At 39.3% G+C, this 27187-nt stretch overlaps 1 protein-coding gene across 2 annotated transcripts in view; it reads left to right on the top strand.

The window, feature by feature from the left end:
- The first annotated feature begins 1980 nt into the window (after window positions 1–1980).
- The window catches only part of LOC105935923 (ephrin type-B receptor 1-B), a 243498-nt gene continuing 218291 nt past the window's right edge, over window positions 1981–27187 (top strand). For both annotated transcript variants that reach the window (XM_012876547.3, XM_012876546.3), the window contains exon 1: window positions 1981–2290. In XM_012876547.3, the coding sequence (XP_012732001.1) occupies window positions 2230–2290 (61 nt within the window). In that variant the 5' untranslated portion in view covers window positions 1981–2229. The remainder of the gene's footprint in view (window positions 2291–27187) is intronic.

The raw sequence follows: 27187 nt of genomic DNA, 5'->3' as shown, positions 1-27187 counted from the left end.
TGTTTTTGTAGTTTAGCAAAGACGGAAGTACTTCTGAGTGTGTGTGTTTTTTTTATTTTTTTTAGGGAAATCTCATAACTGTGCATGTAAGAGTGGTTGTATACTGAATAAAGCCAGGTGCATATACACACACATTATGATCGGATTAATTGATTGTGTGCCCATATACATGGTACAATTCAATTATTTAATCCAAATTCATTACAATCCAATCGTGAAGTTTTGTACATGTAAACATAGCTATTGAGACTTATAACTGATAATCAAGGGGTCTATTTTTTTTTTTTATTAAAATAGCTAACTTTGTTAATAATTACCTTTGAAACTTATTCCTTATCAATAGCCATACAAAATCTATTGTTGTGCAACAGCATTCATCAGAGAAGTAGTTAAGAGGTCCATGGTAACTATGCAGGAGCTGCAGAAATCTAAAGCTCACACGACTGAAGTCTTTGACAGGACAAGTAATAGCTGAAAACCCCACACATCTGGCCTTTGTTGTAGAGTTGCAGTAAGAAAATCATGGTGGAAAGAAAAACAAGGAGTTCCATATGCGTTTACCCACAAGACTTGTGGGGGAGCGAACATTTGAAAAAAGATGCCCCGGCCAGATGACGACAAATACAATGTTTTGGCCACTATGAAAAACTCTGAATGGTAAAAAGATATTTATGCACATCACACCGAATGCACAATCTCTGCTGCGAGACAAGATGGTGACAATGTGAGGATGGTTTTCTTTAACAAAGAGTGAAGCTAAGCAGATACATAGAGCTAAATGCAGGGCAATCCAGGAAGAAAGCCTGTTCGATTTTGAGACTGGGGTAACGGCTGAGCTTTCAGGACAACTACACTAAATGTGAAGCCATGGCTGCAATTAGGTTTAGATCAAAGCTTACTCCTGTGTTAGAATGGTCCAGTCAAAGTCCAGATCTGGAGTCCACATCTTAACAAGGAGGCAACCATTACAATTTCTATAACATAATACCTGAAATTTAAAGGCCTATCCCATTCATTACGCTTGTAATAAAACTAAAACAGGTGAAAATTATCTAGGCCAGTGTGCTGCAAAGAGACAGTGGTGAAGTATTAGTAGCCTGGAGAAAAATCAGGCCTATTCAGGCCGAAGATTAACAACTCTATTCCAGTTCTTCAGCTCTGGGGACTTGGGGGGACATTTCTAGCTCAAGACAGGTGTATGATGCTGGGCTACAGGGCGGGAACTGCCTCTTCCTATGTCTGGTTCTCTGTGTCCCTGCAGGGAAAAACCCATTGTGCGGACCATCTGTTGCAACACAAGCGCACACAAAAAAGAGGGTGAGAGGTCTACGGTGAGAGGATGGGATTGATCTGCAATGCCTTTTAAATAGCATTAGGAGGTGAAGCTGAATTAGTCAAAGCTATTAAAGAGATGCAAATGGAGTCTGTATTTGGTGTGTACTGAGAAGCAACTTAAATGAATAAGGCCATTTATAACAAGGATTGCTCACCCACTGTATATTAGGAATTTGTAAAGATTAAAACAATACATTTCAAATAACAGATGTAAATAACAGTGACAGATCTCATGTTGATAAAGTGTTTAACAAATGTTTCATTCCGAGCCGCCATTGGTAGGGGGGGGGGGACACTGAAAAAAAACACAAAAAAAAAAAAAAACACGAGACAACCATGAGTTGCAGTAACAGCTGTACGCCAAGTGGTGGCATCATGTCCCCGCAGTGCATCGGGGGGGTCGATCCAAATAGGTCAAGGAAAAGTTTTGTGTTTTGACAATGCAAAGTAGGCGGAGCGGCGGCGTGGCCATTGGTTAGTGAGTTTCAGATACGTGTCGTTGATTGGCCCCGAACCTCTAATGGGTCCATGAGCGTGCAACATCGGGTCCCCCCCCCCCCACCCCACCCCGCTCCGACACCCCCCGCCCCACTTCTCTCTCCGTATAGCCACTCCTCGGACCCCCCCCCCCGCCCCTCCCCGTACCCTGTCCCCCACACCTTCCCCGCCTCCCCATCTCCACGCTACCCCTCGGCCCCATACTCCGCTTCTCCCCTTGCGCTGATTGTCACACATTGTTTACTACGGTTTGAAATGTGACTCACAACAGAGGCTGTCTGCTGGAGTACCGCTCTGACAAAGCGAAGGATTTCTTTTCTTGACGCGCGCCGTGCGTCTTGATTATTTTTTTTTTTTTGGAGGGGACACAGGTTTGTGGAGACTAACCCTTCTGCCATGTCAGTGGATTTGTTTGCGCTTTTATCCGTCCTGGTCATCACGTCCTCTGCGATGGAAGGTAAAAAAACAAAACAAACAAACAAAAAAAAAACAATTTGAGAATTAATAGGTTCACTTGCTTTAAATGTGGAGAACGCTGCTTTTGAACAGGGCGCGGTACGATGTCTTTGGAGGGGGGGAGACGCGTCCTGCTCTCTGTTGGGCAGCGCCTGCATCTCCCCGGCGTTCGGGGGATGTCATACACGTGGGTCGCAGCGGATTGCTTTGGTTCTTCTGTCTTTTATGTCAGGGCAGCATCCTCCTGCAGCGCTCATCACCGCTGGTAATTGTTTCCACGATTACCAGAACTTTGTGTCATTTAAACACATTTAATGCAACGGCGAACATAACAAATGCCATTGAGACTTGTGATGTTTCTTTTCGGTACTCTCGTGTGTGCATTTGGTTTTTCTCAGGAGCACAAAAGACTTTCTGTGCAACTGATTCCCATCACGCTTTCTCATACAAACCCCCCACCCAAAAAAAGAAAGAAAAAAAAACCAAGTATAATTGTCTTTCATCTTGAGATGGCCAGCTCTTGTAGACTGTGAATGTTGGTCTGATTAGAACTGTTGTGTGTGTAAATGCACTTCTTTACTGTTTTCAGTTTAGCATTTTTGTTCACTCTGAGAAACTCATCTTGACAGGCTGCGCCTCCTCTTGTACAGTAGCAATCATGTCCTCAGTCAAACATGTTTTTCATTTCCTGGCGTTACCTCATGGGACGGGACTCTGGGCCGCATGCCCTCAGCCGGTATATCTGATGGGTGGATGAAACCAGCTCCGTCCCCATCATGGCTCATGTGGAAATCTTTACCTTCACGTTGTTTCCTCCCTTGTCAGAAATAGACAGAAACCCTCCAGCTTCTGTTTATATCTGCTACCCTTTATAAATGAGTTAGATCAGAATTAGTTTTCTCATACGCAGGTTTTCTCTTTAATCATTCACGAGTCTGCTCCTGGATCCTTCCCCGCTCTGGGATTTGCTCTATAATTTGGCGGCGGCTTTCTTGTTTGTGCTCATCACATTTCAACACAGGCTACAGATAGGGACCAAATTGCTACCTCTTCGAGAATGGATCTTTTTGAGGTTGGGATGTTTACCCTGTGTTGAATGGCTGAGAACACTTAAAGGATAAGAGACTAAATGGAAGAGAAGAAAAAGAAAAAAAATCACAGCATAGTAAAGAGGGTGTGGGATGAGAATGAAGCAGATGGGTATACGGAGATGGCCCCTGGGTTACCTCCCTACCAAAGATTAAAGTGGTTTCCTTGTTTGGGTTGCTAATTGAAAGTAGGTGGCCTCAGGGGAAGGTTAAAACTCCAATCTGCTGCTTTTCCCCCCTTTTTATAATACTTAAGAGAGAAAGTGGAGTCTGACCTTATTATCTCTGCCCATCCTGACTCCCATTGATCTGATTATGAATCCAAATCAGATGATGACAACACAAACTCGCGGAACTATATGTGTTTAGATGTGTCTGGGTATTTTTTTTTTTGCAACTGTGGCCATATGGATGCATTCTTGAAATAATTGATATATCCGACCTCTATCTTCCCACACTTACTTCAGGAAACCACTGATAAAAAGTTTGTGAAACCAGTCAACTGAGGAATAAAAGTTTCTTGAAATAAATCTTGTTACAGGCATTGACATATTAGGGGCAGTCAAGCCTATCAGAAACTGTTTGCAGCGGACGGTACCGGTACATAAAAGTGGGTAAATGTTGGGTAGGTAAAAGTGTTGCTAAATTCTAGAAATGTTCAAAGTGGAAAACCTTGTATGGTAATTTCTAGAAATCAACAGGACTTTATTGGAATGAGCTGAAACAAACCTGAAATGTTAAAATTGGCACTTAACAAGTATTTTAAATATAGTTGGGGAAATACATTAATTTCTGTATAATCCTGGCTAAAACAGACATAATTATTGCAAACATACTTGAGTATTTGCTATGCCTCAATGTCATACACATAGCACACTGCCTACTGCAGCGGTCACAAGGCTACGCCCCCTACATGCACCGTACTGTCCGATATAACATGAGCATAGCAGAACATTTTTCGCCTCACGCGTGAGCCTTGAACTGATTAGGGGAGGTAAGTTAAACAAATTCTACGTATGGTAATACGTAGAATTATTTTTTTTTTCTTAGTTTTTTCCAAATATCCCTTGGATGTCTGCCTATGACGAAACAAGATGTTAATATTTAGGTTTGGACTTGATGTTGTTTGTTTAGATGAGCCCCGGTTATCGGTGAATTCCCGTAAATTATTTCTAGACAGTTCCCAATATAGGAAGTCTCCAAAATTAAATCTGTCCCATTTTTATGGAGTGTTTTTGAGATTTATTTTTCATTTATGATGAATAAATTAAGTAATGTTGTTTGGTACTGTATATTAGGTTACCCTAATACTGAAGAGACTGAACACTTGCGACATAACAGAAAAACAGACTGATATTATTCAAACATATTAGTTTTCATCACTTAACTTCCCCCATTTTCTTGGCCTATGTTGCTACTGAACTGTAAACCTTCCATCTTCACAATTTCACTACCAAAATTCTGTTCTTTACCGTTTTGGTCACCAGTCTATCCATTGAGCTCTGGCCGTCCTCTTTCCCATCATGGTTCTGCATAGATTGTTCTTCAGACAGCAGCAGCAGCAGAACTCATTCTCCTCCGCTCGGAGAGTCATTGCTTATTTCTGTCTGCCCTTAAACCAATTAGGCTTAGATAAACCTGCTCATTTAACGGCCCAGAATGGGGTGGTGGAGAGAGGGAGAGGATGAGGAAATTGAGGGAAGGGGGGATTAAATGCAGCAAATTGAAGATAGACGGGGACTGAGGGAGATAAAAAAGATGACAGAGGCAGAAGACGGGAGGTCAGATGAATACAATACGCATCTTTTAAAAACAGGTAGACTCAAACATAAAAAAGGCAAAAGAAGTTACAAAAAAGGGGGTAAATTCTATTCTAATCGTTGTTTGACATTAGATGCCTGAGTCAGGCTACTCTATCATGTAAAACATTATCTGTAATTATGGGCCGGATTTGAATAGGTTAGTGATGCTTTGTAAACAGTCCCCCAGGAAGATGTGTACATGTATTACGGAGCTGTAATGCTTTATCCTTAGAGGATGCAACGGAGAATACAACAGCTTCCTGAATGAAGAATATGATTATATAGACTTATCAGGTGTCTCATTATCTAAAGCAGATTCTTCTTATCCAGACCTGTGGTTTTATTTTAAACTGACTTTGCAGAAACAATGATGTGTTGTGTGACTTTTCTTTTCGTTTCAGAGCTGTAAATATATACAGGAATATTGACAGCAGTAATTTCCCTTACCAAATGTGGGAATTGAGGCGAAGCAACATGGCAACGGCTGGGGCTTAGAAAAATTTAGATGAAGCACTAAAAACTGTAACTCCTTAATTGCCCACTTGGAGAAGGCATTTTCTCTTGCTTTGCAAAAACAATGTCTACAAGAAAAGCTTTTCATCTAAGGTAAAGATTACGTCTCATAACAGTGATCAGCTGTTTGCAATGTGGCGCACTTTTGAGTTTTAGAGTGGCGCTAACATTTCGGAGAATGTAAATCTTTCCAGTACTGATTTTGACATGATGAACTGGGACTAAGGGCAACTTATCCTGCTGTTACTAAACAGCACTCAGTTAGGGAGAGAGTGAAAAAAATTTGAATTTTCTTTAGGATTTTAATCAAAATTTAGGCACTGGAAAAAAAAAGGAATTGCAGCTTTCCCCCCCATTAACATATAAGTTTGGTCAATGCTGTGTATGTGGGGTGTGTGGTTCAGGCTTTGATGTACACATGTACTGTATTAATCTTTAATCCTCGCTTTAGGGTTTACTATAAAATAAACTACATTAAACAGAGTCAGAGCACTTTACTAATCCTTAGGGAAAATATGACAATATGGAGTTACAGTTGCTTAGTTAAAAAGGAAAAACACAACTTCAAATTTAGGCTGTTCCTTTTACGACTCAGTATAAATCAGTATGAATAAGAGTTATAATGGTTTTGAGCACCGGTAGGAATGACTTTCATTGGTGCTCTATGGTGTGTATTGGTTGGAACCAGTCGATCACTAAACAGGCTCCCGTGATTTGCACTGTAGAGAGGTTGCAGAGGATTGTCCAGTATTGTACTTAGCGTGGACAGCCTCTGCCTCTCAGAGGGTTCAGGTGCTATCTATGAAAACCGACAGATTATGCTGCTTTTTGTTCAACCCTGGCTTTGTTACTGTGTGGGAGCCGGCTTCAGGCAGGGAGTGATTAGGTGTGGGTTTGCAGGTACAGCAGAGACGAGTAGAGTAATAAAGCTGCAGCTTATTGCATTCTGTCACTTCTAACGTTGTTCTTCAACGGTGGTACACATAGGTTTATTCAAAAGAACGGTACAAATGTCTATTTATGCGCAAGTCACAATTTTCTAAGATGACTACCTTTAACATCATCAAGATGTGATTAAAAAAGGAATATGAACCTCAGCCTGCTTTAAAAGTGGCCACAATTAAAAATGCTGTCTCGTTTGACTACTTTTCTGGGAAATCTCAGACTGCTAAAACAAGCAAACATCTAAATGGCAGCATTAAAATACAGTTATGTAAGAAAAGAGAACGTGGAAATTAAATAGATGTAAATAAGTTTGCCGAGGCTGGTTCTCAAATACTAGGAAAATACATAATCTATGTTATTTGTGATTTTTTTTATCAGAAACTACTTGTTTTAGAATTTTATTTAACAAAGAAAAATGAACAAGAATGAGTTTATATTTAGACTGGATGAATTCAGATTTAACTTATGAAAACTGAACATATGGTAGTTATTTTTAACAATGAGCTTGCAGACCAATGCATGTTTAAAGAGGACAGCTAAGGGCGGGTTTTCAGTATGAGTAAAGTCATCAGTGGAAGGCCAAAATCATAAATGCTACAGCAGGATTAGTTGTAGAAAAGATAAGATGGAGAAGATTCAGTTTTTTTTTTCACTCTGAAATCTTAACACTAAAGAAGAGCTAACTAAACAATGTTATGTTATTTACTTGTGGTATTTTTGTTGTGGCCTAGTAACATCTTCTTTATTGTTTTCTGCAACGTATATACTGACTGTTAGTTCTCTGTTTTTCTCCTAAAATTAAATCATATCCTTAAACACCTGCCCTGACCAACCCAATATTTATTTTATTTTCATCCTAAAAAAATATGAAGCGCGTTGCTGCAGAAAATCTAAATGAGTGAACAATGTGCTTTTTGGGGTACTAAGTTTTATTTTACTTGTCTGGGTCTTACATGCGTTAACAGGCTTTAGTGACCCCCCCGGTTATTTCTTCCACTTTAATTGCGCTGTGCCAGCTGAAGTTGCATGAATGTACAGTGGCTGTGTGAGGCTGGTGTAGAGTTAGAAGCTCTGCCTCTAACTCTACAATGTGTAACGTGTGTGTGTGTGTGTGTGTGAGTTCGCCAGCTGCACGGGGGAGAAGGCCTCTAAAAAAAAAGAAAAGAATAAAGAGTCACATTAAGTCTCACAGGAATGGGAAAGCAAAACTGTTCCTTTACAGCACTCTTGTCATTTCCAAACCAATATAGGTAAGAAGAATAAAAATAAAGCTGGAACCTACTCCTCTGGCTGGACACAGTATGGAGCTGAAAAAGAAGTAAAGAATAACCTGTTAAGTGCTCGCGTGAGTGTATTTCAGCCACTACTAACCTGAGACCACCTGAAGTAATAACAATTCTTCTCTCGGTTGGTACTACGCTGAGTGTTCATGTGTCGTCAGTATAGCGCTTCAACTATTACGACTGAGTTGGCCGGTAGACATGCCCTGATCTCATTATAAGGGGCTCTATTTTGTCCACAGTGGAGCGACTACTTGGTGTTAAGGCACACTTAGACATCACCGCCAGTCAGCTATGACGACCCTAGTGCAAACACTTGCCAGCAGTTGGTGTGCCTGCAGGGCTGTAAATATGTTGCACAGTCATCCGTGCATGTAGTGATGGGTGTGTAGTTTTAAAAAAAAAAATAAAATAAAAAAATATGCACTGCCATATACTGCAAACTCTTCCCACCGCTTGTTTTATCACTGCTTTCTCACCCCTTTTGTTTGCCTCTTCCTCTTTCACTTACACGCACACATATGCGAACACACCCCCACATATCACATATAAACACATAGTGAGTCCCCCTCGGAGCTCACCTTACCCCAGAGACATCTGAGCCTTTGGAGGGCCAGATGGTGGATACAGGCTGGGAGCTTTTGCGTGTGCACTTTTTTTTTTTTTTTTTGTAGCCCCCTAGCGTGAAAGTGAGCAGTATCAAGGGAAAAAACAGAAGAACAGCGCTGTAGGGGTGCAGTATCAAGTATGTGTTTGTGCTTTTATGTTCGCTTTTAAGTCCAGACCTGTTCCTCGCGTGCAGATATCTTGTGTTGTTTACCACGTCGTCACCCGGCGTCTTCAGACATTCCTCTGTCCAGAGATTTGCCACAGAGATGCTATCAACGGTGTTAGGTTCCGACTGCCGACTACTCCGTGCCCCGCGCTTATCAGAGCAGGTGGCAGACTGTGGGATGAGCACTGAGGCTTTATCTGTCCAATCATCAGGGGATAAGCAGACCCACTGCATCAGCAACATACATAACATATTAGAGCGCAGGAGTGGGAGCGGCGGCGCTTGTGACACAGTTCAACCTCAAACTGTGTGAGTCATCTGTTTGCTGCAAAAGCCAGTTCCATCAATTTTTTTACAAACACACACACATAAAGGCCTACATGAACGCACACACAATGAGAAGCCTTGATGCGCACAGGAGCAGAAACTGAGAGATAACCCTCCAAGCCGCACGTTGTGGAAAATAGAAACGCTAGTCGCTGATTGGCCGCAGTGACCTGGCTCACCTCACTACCCAAGGATGGCGGTGTGAAAAATGTGCTTTTCCTCTTTCTTTTTCTGTTTCTGGGCTTTTCTTCCTCTCCATTATCACCTTTCTTGTTGATTGGGTGACAGTTGTTCAATCAGCAGGAAAAAGGGAAGGGTCTACGATATTTGTTGAATTGAGAGGTGAGAAAAAGAAACGATTGATTATTGAGTGCTTTTTCCCCACTGTTCACAGGGTCTAGTTTCAAATGGTTCTAAAATTACAACCCCATTTCAACCTCTTCTTTTCCAGCCAATGGTGTCCTGCCTTCCAGCAGGGCAAGGATTTTAAACCCATGTTTACAATCTAATGCTTTAGATTACATTGTGTTTTAGATGGGCAATTCTAACACACGAAAATGTGTTAGAATTGCCCACTCAAAAGTCCAGACCTAAATTCAACTGATAATCAGTGGCAAGACTTGAAAAGTCATGTTCTCCAGATGCCGTCCTTTCAATCTGGCTGAGCTTGAGCTACTTTCCAAAGAATAATGGGTGAAAACTCCAGTTCCTTGTATATCAAAATACTTGTGGCTGCATTTGTAGAGAAAGGTTGTTTCTACAGTATTGACTAGAGAGGAGTTTTATGAAAATGCAAACAAAGCTTTAGAGTTTTACAAAACAGCTATAAAGCTGTATTCTTTTCTTCACAGCTCATTATTACATACTTTGTGTTAATGCAAAATATCTCTCGCTCTTTATTTATATTTATATATATATATATATATATATATATATATATATATATATATATATATATATATATATACAGTTTATTTTGACATTTTCACCCCTTTCTTCCTGAATCCTACATATAACTGGTGCCTTTTGCAAATTCTCTTTGTCACTTTTCTTTCTTTCATTCCTTCCTCCCTTCCTACCATTGCAGGGAATAGTATAAGGAAGAAAAGTCAAACGTGAGCTTTTTTCTGGTAAAAAATAAATAGTGCAGCATTGGCAGTAAGAGGGTTAAGATGACGGTTGGGGTTGGGAGATTGCAGGAACAAAGAGATTATTTTATGATTGTTATAAGTTATGTATTTTTGACCTGGGCACACAGTGACTTACCGTAATATAATTTTTACAGCCAAGGCCTAAAGGGCACAATTAAGTTGGCTGGCTTGTCATAGAGCGACGAGAGAGTGAAGGAAAGGAAGGTATAAGGAAGCAGTGTTAGTCTACTATATTTTTGTTACTGAACTCATGCAGTTATCAGTATAAATCACTGTGCATATTTGATAACTACATAGCAATTTTTTTCAGCTATTCCCTTGTCTTTCAAGTATAAATGTGCAACATTTAAGGTTCCCTCTGTACAGAAAGAAACTTGTCATACATTTTGCATGTAAAGTGAATTAGCAGCTCACAGGATGCTGCGTCTCAATGCTCAGAGGAATTAACTGCACCACGTTAATAGGGCTGAAATTATAGGCAGTGGTGGAAGCTGTTCTACTTCTGATTAAATAAAAGCCGGCTCCTCCACAGGCGGTTTCTCACAGGGAATAAAACACACCCGCGCGCACACACTCGCTAATGTGAATGTGTACGAACCTCTATACACACATCCATATACAGAGAACTTTGATGTGCACAAAGGGAATTAGCAGAGATGGGGAGCTAAGGGCCTGGGCCTGCAGCCTGTCCCATTATTAATGAGTGAGTACCGGCCCCTCGTCCAGGTTCGGGACATGTGGGCATATTTCACCACTCTGCTGCCCTTCTCCTCTCCATAAATGTAATCACTTATTAAACACTGGTCTCTTAGTAAGAGCGTAGCAGAGAAATTGTGCATGAATACTTGTGTCTCTATGTGTGGGTTGCCCGTATTAGCACGAGAGAGGAAAAGTGCAGTGGAGAAAAATGAAGTGTCTGCGTACTGCTGCAAAATGGAATGCCAGCTTCCAAGAGACGCACTGATGGGCCAATAAGTAGCAGTAGGGGAGGACAGTTCTCACCCTGCGCAACACCGAATATCTCTGCCAGGCAAATTTCCACCTGCCTCTTCTCTAACTGGATAAGAAGAGCATTTGTGGAGGTAATTATCTATTGATCTGAAGCACACGGGGTAATGGGAAATAAGTGGACAGTATCTCAATTCACCAAGGCGGCTGCAGTACATCTTTAAAAAGTTATGTTCAATATGAAAAATGCATTTCTTTTAAAACTTCAAGATGGCCTAGTTACATTACGTTATTCTGGTTTACTATCTGATATATTATCTATAGGTTTCTGATTTGTAATATAACAGAACAAATATTATTTACATCTCAACCCTTTTGAAATATATGCTAGCATACTTGAAAAAGTTCTGATTGTATCAGGCGTCAAGCATATACAGTATAATACACACCATAGAAACAGGTATTTAAAATAAAAATTCAAACAAACAGATAAAAACAGCAATTATACCTACTGCTATTAAATATTGATTATTGTAATAATTTTATTGTGTTCTCTAACTTTATTGACTGTTTTTTGTGAAATATTTTTATTCAGCTGAATTTGTTGTTGTAAGTGGGGGGAAAGTATGGTAGCTGACTGGCAGTGTGCTCAGCAAGTTGGAGAGGGGGAGCACAGTGATACTCTTTGCTCCATACAGCATGCAGATTTTTCTTTTAGCGGTTTTGAAACAAACATTGCTTTATACATGGTTAGTTTTAGCCAATCATGGTATCTAATCAAAATGTAGGCACCAGGTGTGATGAGAGACCACAAGGTAAGCTAGTCAAGCCACTTCTTGCTTCTATCAAAGACTAATTTGAATCGCTGCCATGTATATGTTGGTTCTGTTGTGGGCTCGTCTGCGCTTGCTTTCGTCGCAGCGATATGTTCCGCCTTAAACTATAATATTGCAACGTGATTGGCCTGAACCATATTTAATTTGGTCTGAAACTGTTGAAGCCGGAGCGGGACAAGATGGATTCTTGTGATTTGAACGCAGAAATACCGTGAGAATTCCGCTTGCATGGAAGGTTAGCTGACATGTAGAAGTTGGACTGAAGTTAGAAAATCACACCAGTTAGGTAGCTGGCTAACATGAAGCCAAATCTTTCCCAGAGGCATTTTCAAATAATATTCCACACCTTTGTAACATTCTTTGTGAAGGAACATGTGATTCCTGTATCTCTCAGCTTTAAAGGATATAGAATGCTGCAGCATGCCTTTTAACTGCCACATGAAACTTTGACCACATTTCACCTATTCTAGCCTCCCTGCAATAGCTTCCTGTACATTTTATGATTCAATTAAAATTCTTTTATTTGCTTTTGAAGCTCTAAATGACTTTGCCTCTCCCTACACGCCCAAGCTACACACTCTCCCAATCCGTCCGATCAGCTGCTCCTGCGTGTATTGGAGATGAAGTGTAAGCATAGAGGAGAACGCGCTGTTGCTGTAGCAGCTCCTGAATTATGGAATGACTTTTCCTTGGACTTCAGTTCAGCCTCTTTATTTAAATCCTATCTTGAAACCCCATCTCTTCTCCCTGGCTTTTGACACCATCTGAGATGCTGACATCTACTTTTTTTTTTTTTTTATAATTATTACTTAAGTTTTAAGGTCATTTTTGCAAATTCTTTTTAAATGTTATTTCATTCTGGCTGATTGCATGATTGTTTTATCATTTTAGTGCAGAGCTCTTTATTTTTAGGTCCTTGATTTTGTTATTGGTTTATTATTTTAAAGCTCGTGTAGGTATTTACCGTGCTCTATAAATAAGGCTGGTACAGTATGGTAATTCAATTCAATTCAATTCAATTCAATTCAATTCAATTTTTATTTATATAGCGCCAAATCATGAAACATGTCATCTCAAGGCACTTTACAAAGTCAAGTTCAATCATATTATACAGATTGGGTCAGATTATACAGATTGGTCAAAAATGTCCTATATAAGGAAACCAGTTGATTGCATCAAAGTCCCGACAAGCAGCATTCACTCCTGGGGAACCGTAGAGCCACAGGGAGAGTCGTCTGCATTGTACATGGCTTTGCTGCAATCCCTCATACTGAGCAAGCATGAAGCGACAGTGGGAAGAAAAACCACCCATTAACGGGAAAAAAAAACCTCCGGCAGAACCGGGCTCAGTATGAACGGTCATCTGCCTCGACCGACTGGGGTTACAGAAGACAGAACAGAGACACAACAAGAGAAACAAAAAGCACAGAAGCACACATTGATCTAGTAATCTGTTCTACATTAGATGGTAGTAGCGGGTGAGCCGTCTTCTCTGGATGATGTCACAGTTAACAGAACGCCAGACCAGGTATACCTACTATGAAGAGAAAAGAGAGAGAACAGAAAGTTAAAGCAGAAATGACAACACATAATGCATAATTGAAGAACAGTAGAACTCAATATGGTGAGAAAATTAGATCCTGATATACTCCAGTAGCCTAAGCCTATAGCAGTAAAACTATAAAGGTAGCTGAGAGTAACATGAGTCACTAGTTATAATTTTTGTCAAAAAGAAAAGTTTTAAGCCTAGTCTTAAAAGTAGACAGGGTGTCTGCCTCACGGACCAAAACTGGGAGTTGGTTCCACAGGAGAGGAGCCTGATAGCTAAAGGATCTGCCTCCCATTCTACTTTTAGAGACTCTAGGAACCACCAGCAGACCTGCGGTCTGAGAGCGAAGTGCTCTGTTAGGAACATACGGGGTAATCAGAGCTCTGATATATGATGGAGTTTGATTATGAAGGGCTTTATACGTTAGAAGAAGAATTTTAAATTCTATTCTTGATTTAACAGGAAGCCAATGAAGGGAAGCTAAAATTGGAGAAATATGATCCCTCTTGTTGATTTTCATCAGAAATCTTGCTGCAGCATTTTGGATCAGCTGAAGGCTTTGAACTGCATTTTGTGGAATTCCTGATAGTAAAGAATTACAATAGTCCAGCCTTGAAGTAACAAATGCATGGACCAGTTTTTCAGCATCACTCCTGGACAGAATGTTTCTAATTTTGGCGATATTCCGGAGGTGAAAAAAGGAAACTCTGGAAACCTGTTTAATATGGGATTTAAATGACATGTCTTGGTCAAAAATAACACCAAGATTTTTTACTTTATTACCAGAGGCCAGTTTAATGCCACCCAGATTAAGTGATTGGTTAAGAAGTTTATTTTTTGAGGACTCTGGCCCAAAGATTAAAACTTCGGTCTTGTCAGAATTTAGATGCAGGAAATTTAAAGTCATCCAGCTTTTGATGTCATCAAGACATGACTGCAGTCGAAGTAATTGATTGGATTCATCAGGATTTATGGATAAATATAGCTGAGTATCATCAGCATAACAGTGGAAATTAATCCCATGCTGTCTGATAATTTTGCCTATCGGAAGCATATATATAGTAAAGAGAATTGGTCCAAGGACTGAACCCTGTGGTACTCCACAGGTGACCCTAGAGTTTGAGGAAGATTTATTATTAACATGAACAAATTGGAATCTGTCTGACAGATAAGATTTAAACCAGCCTAATGCTTTCCCCTTAATCCCTACAGTATGTTCAAGTCTTTGTAGGAGAATATTGTGATCAACTGTATCAAACGCAGCACTGAGATCTAACAGGACAAGTATAGACACAAGTCCATTATCTGAGGCCATGAGAATATCATTAGTGACCTTCACCAGAGCTGTTTCAGTGCTATGATGAGCTCTGAAGCCTGACTGAAACTCCTCAAGTAGGTCATTACTTTGTAAATGTTCACAAAGTTGATTAGCAACTACTTTCTCAAGAATTTTTGATAAGAAAAGAAGATTAGATATAGGTCTGTAATTTACTAACTCATCTTGATCAAGAGAAGGTTTCTTAAGTAAAGGTTTAATAACAGCTACTTTCAAAGCCTGTGGTACATATCCATTTACTAAGGATAGATTAATCATGTCTAAAATAGTGCCACTGATCAAAGGGAATATGTCCTTAAACAACTTGGTTGGGATTGGGTCTAACATACAGGTAGAAGGTTTAGATGAAGCTAAAATTTTAGATAGCTCAGAAAGCTCTACTGCTTCTAAACAGTTCAAACACTGCGCAGATTCTAAAGATTCCTCCAATGCTGCCTCACTTACTGAGGACGAGGTAATCATGTTTGGGAGGATGCCAATTATTTTATTTTTAATGGCATCAATTTTATTTATGAAGAATCCCATAAAATCATTACTACTGAGAGCTAAGGGAATGGATGGATCAACAGAGCTGTGGCTCTGGGTAAGTTTGGCAACTGTACTAAAGAGAAATCTAGGATTATTTTTATTCTCTTCAATTAATGATGAAAAATATGCTGCTCTAACTCTGCGGAGGGTCTTGTTATACAACAATAGTCTGTCCCTCCAGATTAAGTAGGATTCCTCTTGGTGTGTAGAGCGCCATTTTCTCTCCAATTTCCTAACATTGCGCTTCAAGGAACGCAGCTCTGAATTAAACCAAGGAGCCAGCTTCCTGTGAATAATCACCTTCTTTTTCAAGGGAGCTACATTGTCTAATGCAGAACGCAATGAGGAAGTCACATTGTTAGCAAAGGTATCGATTTGTGAATGGGAAGAAACAGCAATGCTGCCATCTACAGGGCATTTCTGCAATACTGAGGATATTAAGAAGGGGACAGACTCTTTAAGTTTTGATACAGCATTATCCGATAAAAATCTACTATAATGGAACCCTCTTTTGGGGGTGGAGAATTCAGTTAGATTAAACTCAAATGTTATTAAAAAATGATCAGACAGGACAGGGTTGTGAGGAAATACTGTTAATTCTTCACAATCAATGCCATATGTCAGCACAAGGTCTAAAGTATGGAGCCGAGAGTGCGTCGGTTCATGCACATTTTGAGCAAAACCAATTGAATCTAGGATAGTTTTAAAGGCTACACTAAGGTTATCACATTCAGTGTCAACATGGATGTTAAAATCACCCACTATAATAACCTTATCAGTATTTAACACCAAATCAGATAAGAAATCTGACAACCCATCCAAAAACTGAGTGTAAGGGCCTGGTGGACGATACAAAACAACAAACAGAAGAGGTTTTATTGCTTTGCAGTTTGGATGAGGGAAACTGAGGGTTAAATGTTCAAAAGAACTGTAATTATTAGTTGGCCTGGGACTAATTAATAAATCAGACTGAAAGATAGTTGCCACTCCTCCTCCTCTTCTTCCCACAGATCTGGGAATGTGGAAATTTGAATAACTGGAGGGGGTTGACTCATTTATACTAACGTAGTCCTCTTGTAGCCAGGTTTCTGTGAGACAAAACAAATCAATCTGATTATCAGAAATTAATTCATTAACTAACAAAGTCTTTGGAGGGAGAGACCTTATATTTAATAGACCACATTTTATTATTTTATTTTTAGGTTCAAGGTGAACCATATTGATTTTTATTAGGTTTTTATGATTTGTTCCTTTTAGATCAGTTTTTGATCTGTTAAGTTTTGGCCGTGGGAAAGACACCGTCTCAATAGGGTAATGGGTGGGTAACAGTACAGAAGCTGCAGAGAGGTGTGTTAAACTACGGCTCTGCTTCCTGGTCTGGACCCTGGGTTGTCAGCATTTAGGAGAACTAATAAATCCGGCCAGATTCCTAGAAAGAAGAGCTGCACCATCCAAAGTAGGATGGATGCCGTCTCTCCGGATCAGACCAGGTTTTCCCCAGAAAGTTCTCCAGTTATCAATGTAGCCCACGTCGTTTTCTGGACACCACCTAGACAACCAGCGGTTGAATGATGACATGCGGCTAAACATGTCATCACTGGTCAGATCAGGCAGGGGACCAGAGAAAATTACGGAGTCCGACATAGTTTTAGCAAACTCACAAACCGAAGCAACACCAACTTTGGTGACCTCTGATCGGCGTGACCGGGTGTCATTACCGCCAGCGTGAATAACAATTTTGCGGTATTTACGCTTATCCTTAGCCAGTAGTTTTAGGTAGGATTCTATGTCGCCTGTTCTGGCCCCTGGTAGGCATTTAACTATGGTCCCTGGTTTCTTTAGTGCCACATTTCTCATTATGGAGCTGCCAATAATTAAGGTCGGCTCCTCGGCGAGATTGTCGCTCAGAGGGGAAAATTTATTAGAAACGCAGATGGGTTGGTGGTGATCTGGGGTCTGTAATCTAGAGCTATGCTTCCTACGAACTGTCACCCAGCCAGCCTGGTTACCTGGCTGCTCGGGTGCTACTGCTTTAGGTTCGCTACGTGAAGTTACTCTATGCGGCTCCGCGCTAGCAAAAGAGCGGCTATCAGCTGGTTTTTCAACAGCACGGAGCCGGGTCTCCAATTCTGACACCCTCGCCTCCAAAGCTACAAAAACACTACATTTATTAAATGTACCATCATCACTAAAGGAGGCAGAGGAATAACTGAACATCTGACACAGAGAGCAGCAGATAGGAGACTTAGTCAGACACGGAGAAGCCATTATGAGGCTAAGGCTTGGCTAGCGCTAGGCTAACGCTAGGCTAAAGCTAGGCTAGCGCCCTATTATCACGCCAAAGAACAAACCGTGTGAAACACGAGGAGTTCCCAAACGTGATGAGCAGCCACAGACAATGTTTTAAAAGTGCTTATGTTTGGAAACAGATGTTACAGCAAAGAGGTTTAAAGATAAAAAGCGAGAGAGCCTGGAGCAAAGCTCCGTCGTTCACACAGCAACAACAGGAAGTGACAGAATACGCCTTACCGCAAACAGGAAGTCCGCCTGTTTGCGGTAAGATATTTTAATGTGCTACATCTCAAGATCAAATCAGATCTTGATTATACTTTCATGTATATTTGATTATAATTTGAGCAGAAACACAAAACAAAGCCAATTTTAGCCACAAACAAGTGCATCTAAGTAAGTAGAACATAGCTGAAAATGAAAGTGATCTCAGTAACTGAATTCAAAATGTGCAGCTCATATACTACATAGATGCATTACACAAGGTCGTACATTTCAAGTGTTTGTTTTTTCTGTTAATAGTTTTTTTATGACCTACAGTTGATGAAAACTCAAAGTTCAGTTTATGAAAACATAAGATTACGACTTAAGACCAAAAAAATAAATAAAGCTGTATTCCATATAATGTACAGTATATGGACTTTGTTAGGGCTACCTTTGCATGGTTTAGTGCATCAGTGTGACTTTTTCATAGAAGCTGTCAGCTGTGGGAAGGATGATGTGCTCTAAATCTTCCTAGTAGTTGGTTGTGCTGACTTGATAAAATACATTGGACCAGAACCAGCAGGCGACATGACTCCCCAAATCATCACTGACTGTAGAAATTTCAAACTGGACCCAAGAATTGTGGATTTGGTGGCTCTCCAGTCTTTCTGTGGGCTCCGAGACCTTGGTCTCTGAAGGACATGGTAAATATAGTTTCATCTGAATAAATTACATCAGACAGATAAACAATGATCCAGTCCGTTTTCTTCTGAGCCAATGGAAGATACTTCTGACACTAAAAGTTCAGAAGTGACTTTACGAAAGGAATGTGACAGTTGTTGACCATATTCTGAATAGGTCTGAGTGTGAAGCACAGACACCAGTAACCCCTCTGTCCTTCATTATTAATTGGTCTTATCTTCACAATGTTCAAAATGCTTCGGTTTACACTTTTTTGCTTTAGCATCATTTTCCACAATACCTTTTCCTTCCACTTAACTTTCCATTGATTATTCCTGGACACAGCACTCTGGATATACCCGGCTTCCCTAGCAATGCCCCTCTGGGTCTTACACTCCATCTGAAGGGTGTAATTGACCATCTTTTAGACAACGTTCAAGTCAGGATTCTTCCCTGTGATTGTGTAAGCTTTTTTTAAGACTTTATACATATATTCATATTTGAAGAAAAACAACATTTTCAGTTGAGCTGTAACCTGTAATTATCAAAATTACCAGAAACAAACAACCGCACTATGTCATTCTGTGTCTAATGAATCTAACTGAGCTTTACTTTTTTGAATGGAGTAATTTAAATAAATTTACTTTTCAGTTATATAACTTTTTTAGATGTACCTTCAGAGAAACAGCAGAGGTCTGTCCTGTGTCAATGAATTTAATTTCCGTTTGTTTGCACCAATCAATGACCGTTGTCATTACAATACACTTTATGACACAGATTTAGTTAAATCTAATTTATTCCGTGACTAATGCAATCCAACTATGTAGTCAGATTCAGATGTAGGTATGTACAATAAAGCCACTATGAGGGTTTTTTTTTTTGTCCTAGAGTGGCTTAAGAACTGGGAGTAGCATTCATGTAGAAGTAAAAGTAGAGGTGATGAGGGACAGAGAGTGAGATAAGGATAAGCCATCATGACTTCAATCTTATATGTGCTAATTAGAAGGTTCTGGTGGGTAACCCTTAAGCACATCCATCCCTGCTGTAAGTACATCCCTTTGAGAATACCTGTCCTTGGATTTATGTAAGAGGACAGACTTTTCTATTTATATTAGAAACAAAAACTTGACAAATGATGTAAAGAAAACTGTTCAGGGCCATAAATAAAAATTGATTGTTAATTTTCTTATTAGTGAGAAAAACAATATTTGCTTGTGTCTTCTTACGACCAATTAGTGCACCATTCTAACTCAACCAAAGCTCGTCTGCATTTAAGCTCACTGAATATTGGAAAATTCATAGCCCTTCCGGATTCTTCTCTTCCTCCTCATCTTTTGTGTCTCCCAAGGCTGAGCATTTAAAGCGGCTCGCCTTTGATCCAAGCTTCACGCACTGTTTGAGACCCACTGTGCAGATTGACACATGACTTTTGGGAGGAGAAGGACCAATTCCTCAGAGCTAGGAAAAAATGACCTGTTTCTGCACACTGTCCACATATATGATGCACAGCCAGGTAGTTTTAAATAAGGAAAAGTTAAATGAACAGATGTGCTCGTTTTCTTCCCCCCACTGCGGCCAGGTAGCTGTGTGCTGATGACATGTCAAAATGATAAACGTCCCCACTAAGCCAAGCTGAATGTAATTGTACAGCCGTTGCCCAGATGTTTTACTACTGTGTCACGGCGGTTTTAGAGGAAGTTGAGTTAATGTCAAGAGATGTAGCTGTGATACAGAGAGCAAGTAGATACAAGTAGATTAATTTAAATCTCCAAATTCACAATCCGACTGTATAGCTCAGCTTTCGATCTTTGCTACAGGCACTGAAAACAGTTCATGATTTGTAAAGGTTGAAATTGACAAGACTTGTGTGAAATAATCACATATTTTATAAATTATTCAATAAGGTTTAAAAAGATCTAACTTTGCAATTTTATCTGAGTGTGATTTTGGCGCATAATAGGTTCAGTACAGTGGCACTGTAAGGTACATACTACAGCTGTGAAATTCTACTTGGAAAATTAAAGACTTTTGGGATGCTTGGAAAAGCAGCTCCCTCAAATCATTAAAATAGTCCTGTCACATCTTGTTGGCCACCAACATAACCCTCCAAGTCACGTTGCCCTATATAAATGTTATTCGTCACGCTTTGTAGGTCTATTTAATCAGATATACTGCACAACCTGGGTAAGATATGGCAAGCATATCATTTTATGGCAATGTAATCGACCAGGCTCATGATTTCATGCTAACGCTGAATAATGTGTGTGAATCAATGCAGGAATTCTTTATTTTGTTACTTTAGATTCAACACATTCTAAATAAAAATGTCAGGGGTGTCTTGGAGAGCATTACGTGTTTAATACTTATCTTAACTACAGTATATCTCAAAAGAGTGCAGCAGGTCTTGTACTCTTTAGAGTTAAATTAATTATAAACCTCCTTATTTCCTCCTCCTTACTTCTTATCCCCCTGAAATAACCTTACATTCACCCAAAACCCTGCTAATCAGTGGGATTTGCTTCTATAAAAACACCATTTTTTATTTTAAAGCCAATTAGAAACATTAACAAAATATATTAAGCTGTTTGATCCTAGTCTTGCGCTTTACCAAAATAATTTTAGACCTGACCCAACTATACTTATAAGTATTTTGTATTTTAAATCAGAGATTATCTTACATGGGAAAAAAAAAATCTTCAAAAAACATTTAAATATTCCTTATATCTGGCAATAACTTTGGTAGCAGCAGATTAGGCCCCTACTCCAGGGTATTCACTAGCTGCAGGGTACAGCCATATTTCTCATAGTGTGTATGCTGTGAAATACAACAGATGTTGGTTCCTATTGACTAAACCTGCATTTAAACAAAATAAATTCATTTTGTGGCACAACTTTCATATGTTTTGTTCTTGTTGGAGCTGCAAAGGAATGATTTAAATAAGAATAATAAAAATATCTGGGATTTTTATGTGTTAAAATAGCCTTGTCAAAATCTAAACATAAATCCAAACGAGAACTTATGACAAGATCAGAAAACTGATGTTCATGGATGCTATCCATCCAGTCTGACTGAGCTACAAGAGACAGGGGCCCAAGTGAGTTGCAGCATAAGGTGATTATAACCAGAGCTGACTCAAGGGGGCTAAATTCACATATACAACACACTTTTCAGATAAGACAAAAAATGAAACAACCATCCATTTGCACAGCTGTGTGTAGGTCTGTCATAAAAATCCCACAAAAAAATACCCTGAATTTTTTATTTATTTTTTTGTTAGCGATGTGAGAAACTGTGAAACAGCTTGAAATACCTTTAGCATGTTGCTAAAAATGTTACAAACATGAAATAAGACCTCTTTTTCTTTATTTAGATATCAAAGGTTTTATGGGTAGTGCTACTAGGATTTCTTTCATTTATTCTGATTTGCGCTTTCATTTTTCTAATGAATAGTGAGAAATGTTTTAGGCATACAAAGATTTTGTGGTTGCTTTTTTACACAAGGCTTATTCAGTCTATTGATTTATATCCCCTCTTACAGTTAATGACTTATTTCTTTGTAAGTGAATAAAGGGCATTGTTAAAATCTCTGAAATGTGTCTTTTCAAGGTCTAGAGGAATAAATATTTTATTCCATCCAAAAATGCCTTTCATTTCTCAAAGAAATTCTGTTCATTCATCATATTCATTTAGCATTTCTGAAATCCATAAAAGTCTACCGGAAATACTCCTAGTGGAAAAAGAAGGTAGATGGGTTATGCTCCTATCATGTGATGGTTATCACTCCTGACAAGGTCACTGTGTGAGTCTGAGTGTGTCTTTCCGTATGTCTGCGTGAGCGGATTCAAGCATGTCTAAAAAGGGGGGGAAATCTGTCAGTATGCTTTCAAAGGTCTTTTAGACACCTGTCAATGATTCCCTGAAAGAGGACCCCTTCACTGGAAGGAGAGTGGCGAATGACTTGCATTTCTGGACTCCTGTTTTCAATCTGTTTTGATGTGTGGGTAATGCTTTGAGAATCTATTGCCGTCTCTTTTATAAACATCATTCAATAGTTCCTAAAAGGAACGAGGTGTGACAAATGGTCAGATGGATGGATAGTTCTTCTTAAACTTGGAAAAGATAAAAAGCAAACAAACAGCCTCCATCTGTCTCTTTTCTCCTGGCCCCTATGATTGATTGCGCCTTGTCCGAGACATATGAGCGTCTCGATCATATCATGGATCACAGCGCAGAGAGGGGATGACACGTGTCCTAAGTGTTTGGGTTTTTTATTTTGTGTATATTTGAGAGGCAAGCATGCGACTGATGGATTTGCTCAGCTTGATTCATATTACGATGATTTGTCATTTTATGTGCGTTTTATCCAAAGAGAAATTCTTGGCCCCACGTAGCAAGAGTTATTCTCAAAGTGACCGGTGTTGCCACTTTGAGGGCATAAGGGATTTATTCAGGACAATAAATGGAAACATAAAAAAATGGAGTTGCATTTAGGAGCTGTTTCACGTATTGGCTTTTTCTGCCAGTCGTAAGATGTATTTTATCTTAGAGTCTTCCGCAACTTACTCTTGAAGCATAGGTCATATTTATAGAAGCTGTATGAAATTCACTCGGGGGTATATGAATACTCTTTCCAGGCCTAACATAATTCAAAGAAATGAGGCGCCTCACTGGGGGTGACGGCCGGTAGGCTATGGGTCTATTGGCAGAGGGTTAAACATGATGCATTCAAGGTAGTTTCAAGGGGCACATGTAGCCTAGTCTCCCTCAGAAATGTTGAACTGTAAAGGCACAAAACACATGTTTTTAATCACCTCAGGCTGACTTTCCGCTCTAGAAAGGCCAGTAAGCACAACACCCCTTATTAGATATTGCCCTTTTGCCACATGTTTCCCCATCTTGATAATGTTAGTGCTGTAATTGGAATTTCTATGATTTGCTGGTCACATTCTCTCTTCTGAATATTTAGTTAAGGGTCGGAGCGGTAAGGAAGAACCTCTGATTATTTTTTCAAATTTTGCCCGTGGAATATTCATATATCGGGTTTACTTTCATGCAGTTTTTTTTTTTTCCACGAGCCGGCTCTAGCATCGGGACGAGTGTTGTTGCCTTATTTAGGCTACTACTGCTTGCGGCGCACAGGACTTACTGCAGTTCTTCTTTTGAACACCAGACATTGCAGCAGATAAAAAGGCATAAGAAGTACATTTCCCACATGCAACTCTAAATAAACAATTTGACCTTACACTAAGTATTGCTTTGGGCTGTCTCTCAAAGAGTATGCAGAATTTTGGAAAAAAAAAAATCATCCTGTGCATATGCCTGTAAAAAAATTAACCTGCTTTGTTAATTTTTACACCAAGAAACAAAGTGGAAGTAAAAAGAAAAATTGAAACAGCTTCACTAGGGAAGTAAGGGAGTGATGGAAAGAGGGTCTTTCTATGCACCTATAAGATGCAGTGTGGGACAGACTCTTATTGATGATACAATCATGTTCTATTGATAGCAGGCATTAGCTCATTCAGTTTACATTGACTAATTGTTTATACTGTTCAGAGTTTAAATTATATCCTTCTGTCTTACTAAAATGTGACAGACATCTATTGTCACAAATAGATGTTTAATCTAAGAATATCCAGTTCTATATTTGCTTGCTGCTCGGAAGTCAGTTTGGGTAATTGTTTGCTGTGTTGTATTTTGAATTCTATAAAAAGCTAAAATTCAACCGCCAAAGAAAGAGCAAAATGTCCAACCTGCTAAAACAACCAGACGTCGCCTCCCGACAGGATCTGCACCGTTGTTTCTGTTGCAAGATAGTGATTATGGGGCCAGAATAATTAGGTCCCCTTTCCCTATGATTCTCCCATATCAAGCCTTATGCTAGTGATCCTCTGTTACACAAATTTAGACATCAGAAATAGGAATGCTCTATTTCATCTAGAAGTGAAAACTTGCTATATTAAAAATGTTAACCTGTTTCTTAGATAAATATCTTTCTCATTATATCATTCCCAGAGATTACAGTACAACACTTACTCTCAATTTGTGCAGTTTAATCATTTCCACAATCCTTTATTCATAAAGTGCCCAGCAATATACTAGATGCCAAGAAAATGCTTGATCTGTTACATTTTCACTTTCACTAGATTGTAATATTTCAAATTCTATTAACTGTTTTCAAATTCCTCTCATGTCAATCTTTTTTTCTGGACGGTATAACATTTTTGCTTTCAACGTGCTGCAGGAAAAATGTGGTCATTCGCAAATTTCCTGATAATTCTTCATATGAACTGTCGTTGTAACAAACATTGGGCTGCACGGTGAGGGATTAAGTGTTTTAATTAACAAAATTGTGCCTGTTGATTAGCCCTATTCTCAGACAGATTATTCTATATCACTACAAACAATATATAGTTGTTAACTGTAGACAGTTGTTCCAGCTTAAAGAAATATAATGATTATATAGCAATGATTCTTACAAATCATGCTGGCAATTGCAGTATTAGTTTTCATAATTCAGAATGTCCGTTAAAACACATGCTTCTGTGAAGGTTGCACAGTTTTAGTATCTCTCTTGAGTAATTCACACAGCACCAAATGATGTGCTTACAGGTAACACGGTAAGATGATGGAATGCTTGAGGTAGCAACTGGCTGGAATGTTGAGCTGCACGTTCCATCTGTCACTAAACACCTGCATGCTATAGCAATCGCTGGTTTAAACAAGCAGTCTGTTGAGTTTAATTTTGTATTCTGCATCGGACCCTAAAGTAAAATAAATGTGTGGTCCGAATTCAGACCCGCAGATGTTTGAAGGAATCTCTTGGTTCAGTGGTGCATGTCATTTAAATCAGTAGCTCACTAGTTGCACTTTAATAAATAGAGCCCAAATACAGATGGGAGACATAAGAAAGACACAACAACACCATCTTTAACAGGTAGTATAATGGTTTAAATGTGACAGATTAATTAACAGGAGCTCCCCCTGAGGTTGGAATTCTGACAAGGAAAGCCAGAGGTTCCTGGTCAGCTGCAGCACAAATAAACAGGAGTCATACTTAGTTGTGGTAATAAAAATTATCGGCACTTCTGCTACACACATAGTACTGAACAAATTCTGTTAGTGAACATGTTGCAGCGTTTGTTATTTGTTAATTGCTGAGAAAACATGTATTTGATTTTATTGCAATTATTTTCACTGTGCAGAACAAGCAATTCTATAGGTTAGTCCAAGATGCAAGTGGATCATAGTAAAGTTGTGTATGACTTCTTTCAGAGATTTGTGTTTCAACCTAAAATAAATTGAACTATAAAAAAAGGCATATGGGAACTGAACTCACTTGTAATAATGAGACTCCTTATGAACAGGACTCAACAAGTCCCAGCCCAATACTGGAGGAGTGATGTGCGCTTTGCACAAACTCTGTTATATTTGTTACCCACATCCTTCAGCTTGCACAGGACCCACGTGCACATATACATACTCTCTACTGCAAATTACATGAAGTGGTTTTCAAATATCTACACACCGCAGTTAGAATGCCAGGTTTTTTAATGGGGCAAAAGGAAACCTGATTAATTATATGAAAAACATTTGTGTTGTTTATAATGTGATTTTATCCTGTAGCATTTAACTGAGAAACAAAAAAATCCTAGTAGTCTGAAGCCATGCTCTATTTGATTCGGCTGTATGCTTCGACTCACTTTGATGCTGAAAATTGCGTTTCATCTACAGACCTGGATGTTTTCTTTGGATGAAAATATTTCGATCTCTTAACCCTACTCTTTATGCCAGGCATACAGGAGATTGTCATCACATGGAAATACTTGCCAGTTTTTGTTTTTTTTTCCCCCCACACAATTCCTGCAACTTCTTCAGTGTTATTGTCAGCTACTTGGCAGCCTTCCTCACCAGTTCCTATCCTAATTCTTCATCAATTTTAGAGAAACACTCAGTGTTTGTACATCTCGGTTGCCTCATATTTTCTTTATTTATCACTGATTGCTGTCCTTCAGTGTCAGGGTGTGTGTTCAATTCAGTTCAAAGAATTTAGAAAATATTTCCTGTATTCTACAGGGAAATGCCTGGAGTAGATTTCTGGAATATCCTACAGCTGAAATTAATTTCAGTTTCATTAGTACAGGCTTTATTGGTTTGTGTCATGATTTGCGGAAGTCGAGGACCAACGGTGCAGCAAAAGGCGACGCAGAGCCACCAAAGGGTAACTGAGTTTAATGAACAGAAGCCGGACGGAACTTCAGGTAAAGTTACAGACTGTAGAAACTAACAGCTTGAATAGGGTTTACTAAGGTTGACTAAGGATCCAGCGAAAACTGAACAGAAACCAGGAACTTAAATCTGCTGGGCACTAATCAATCTGGATAAGAAACAGGTGTGAGATAATCAAAAGAAATACATGCAGCTGGAAAGGCAACTAGTGTGGGAAACTAGAAGGGGGTGAAACACACAGACCAAACACTAACTGAAACATGCACAATCCAAGGAACTTAAAAACTAATAAATAACTAAACACCTTAGGATTGTGACAGTTTGAGGTTGTGCAGGATTTTGTAACATTTTATTCAGATTTTTTATGTGTATATAACACTAACCCCCATTGTATCTAGAATACCTTTTTATTTTAGAAA

Source organism: Fundulus heteroclitus, chromosome 6 (assembly GCF_011125445.2).
Source record: "Fundulus heteroclitus isolate FHET01 chromosome 6, MU-UCD_Fhet_4.1, whole genome shotgun sequence".
Lineage (NCBI taxonomy): Eukaryota > Metazoa > Chordata > Actinopteri > Cyprinodontiformes > Fundulidae > Fundulus > Fundulus heteroclitus.
Note: the sequence above shows the minus strand (reverse complement) of the source record. Positions and strands in the feature narration are given on the sequence as shown.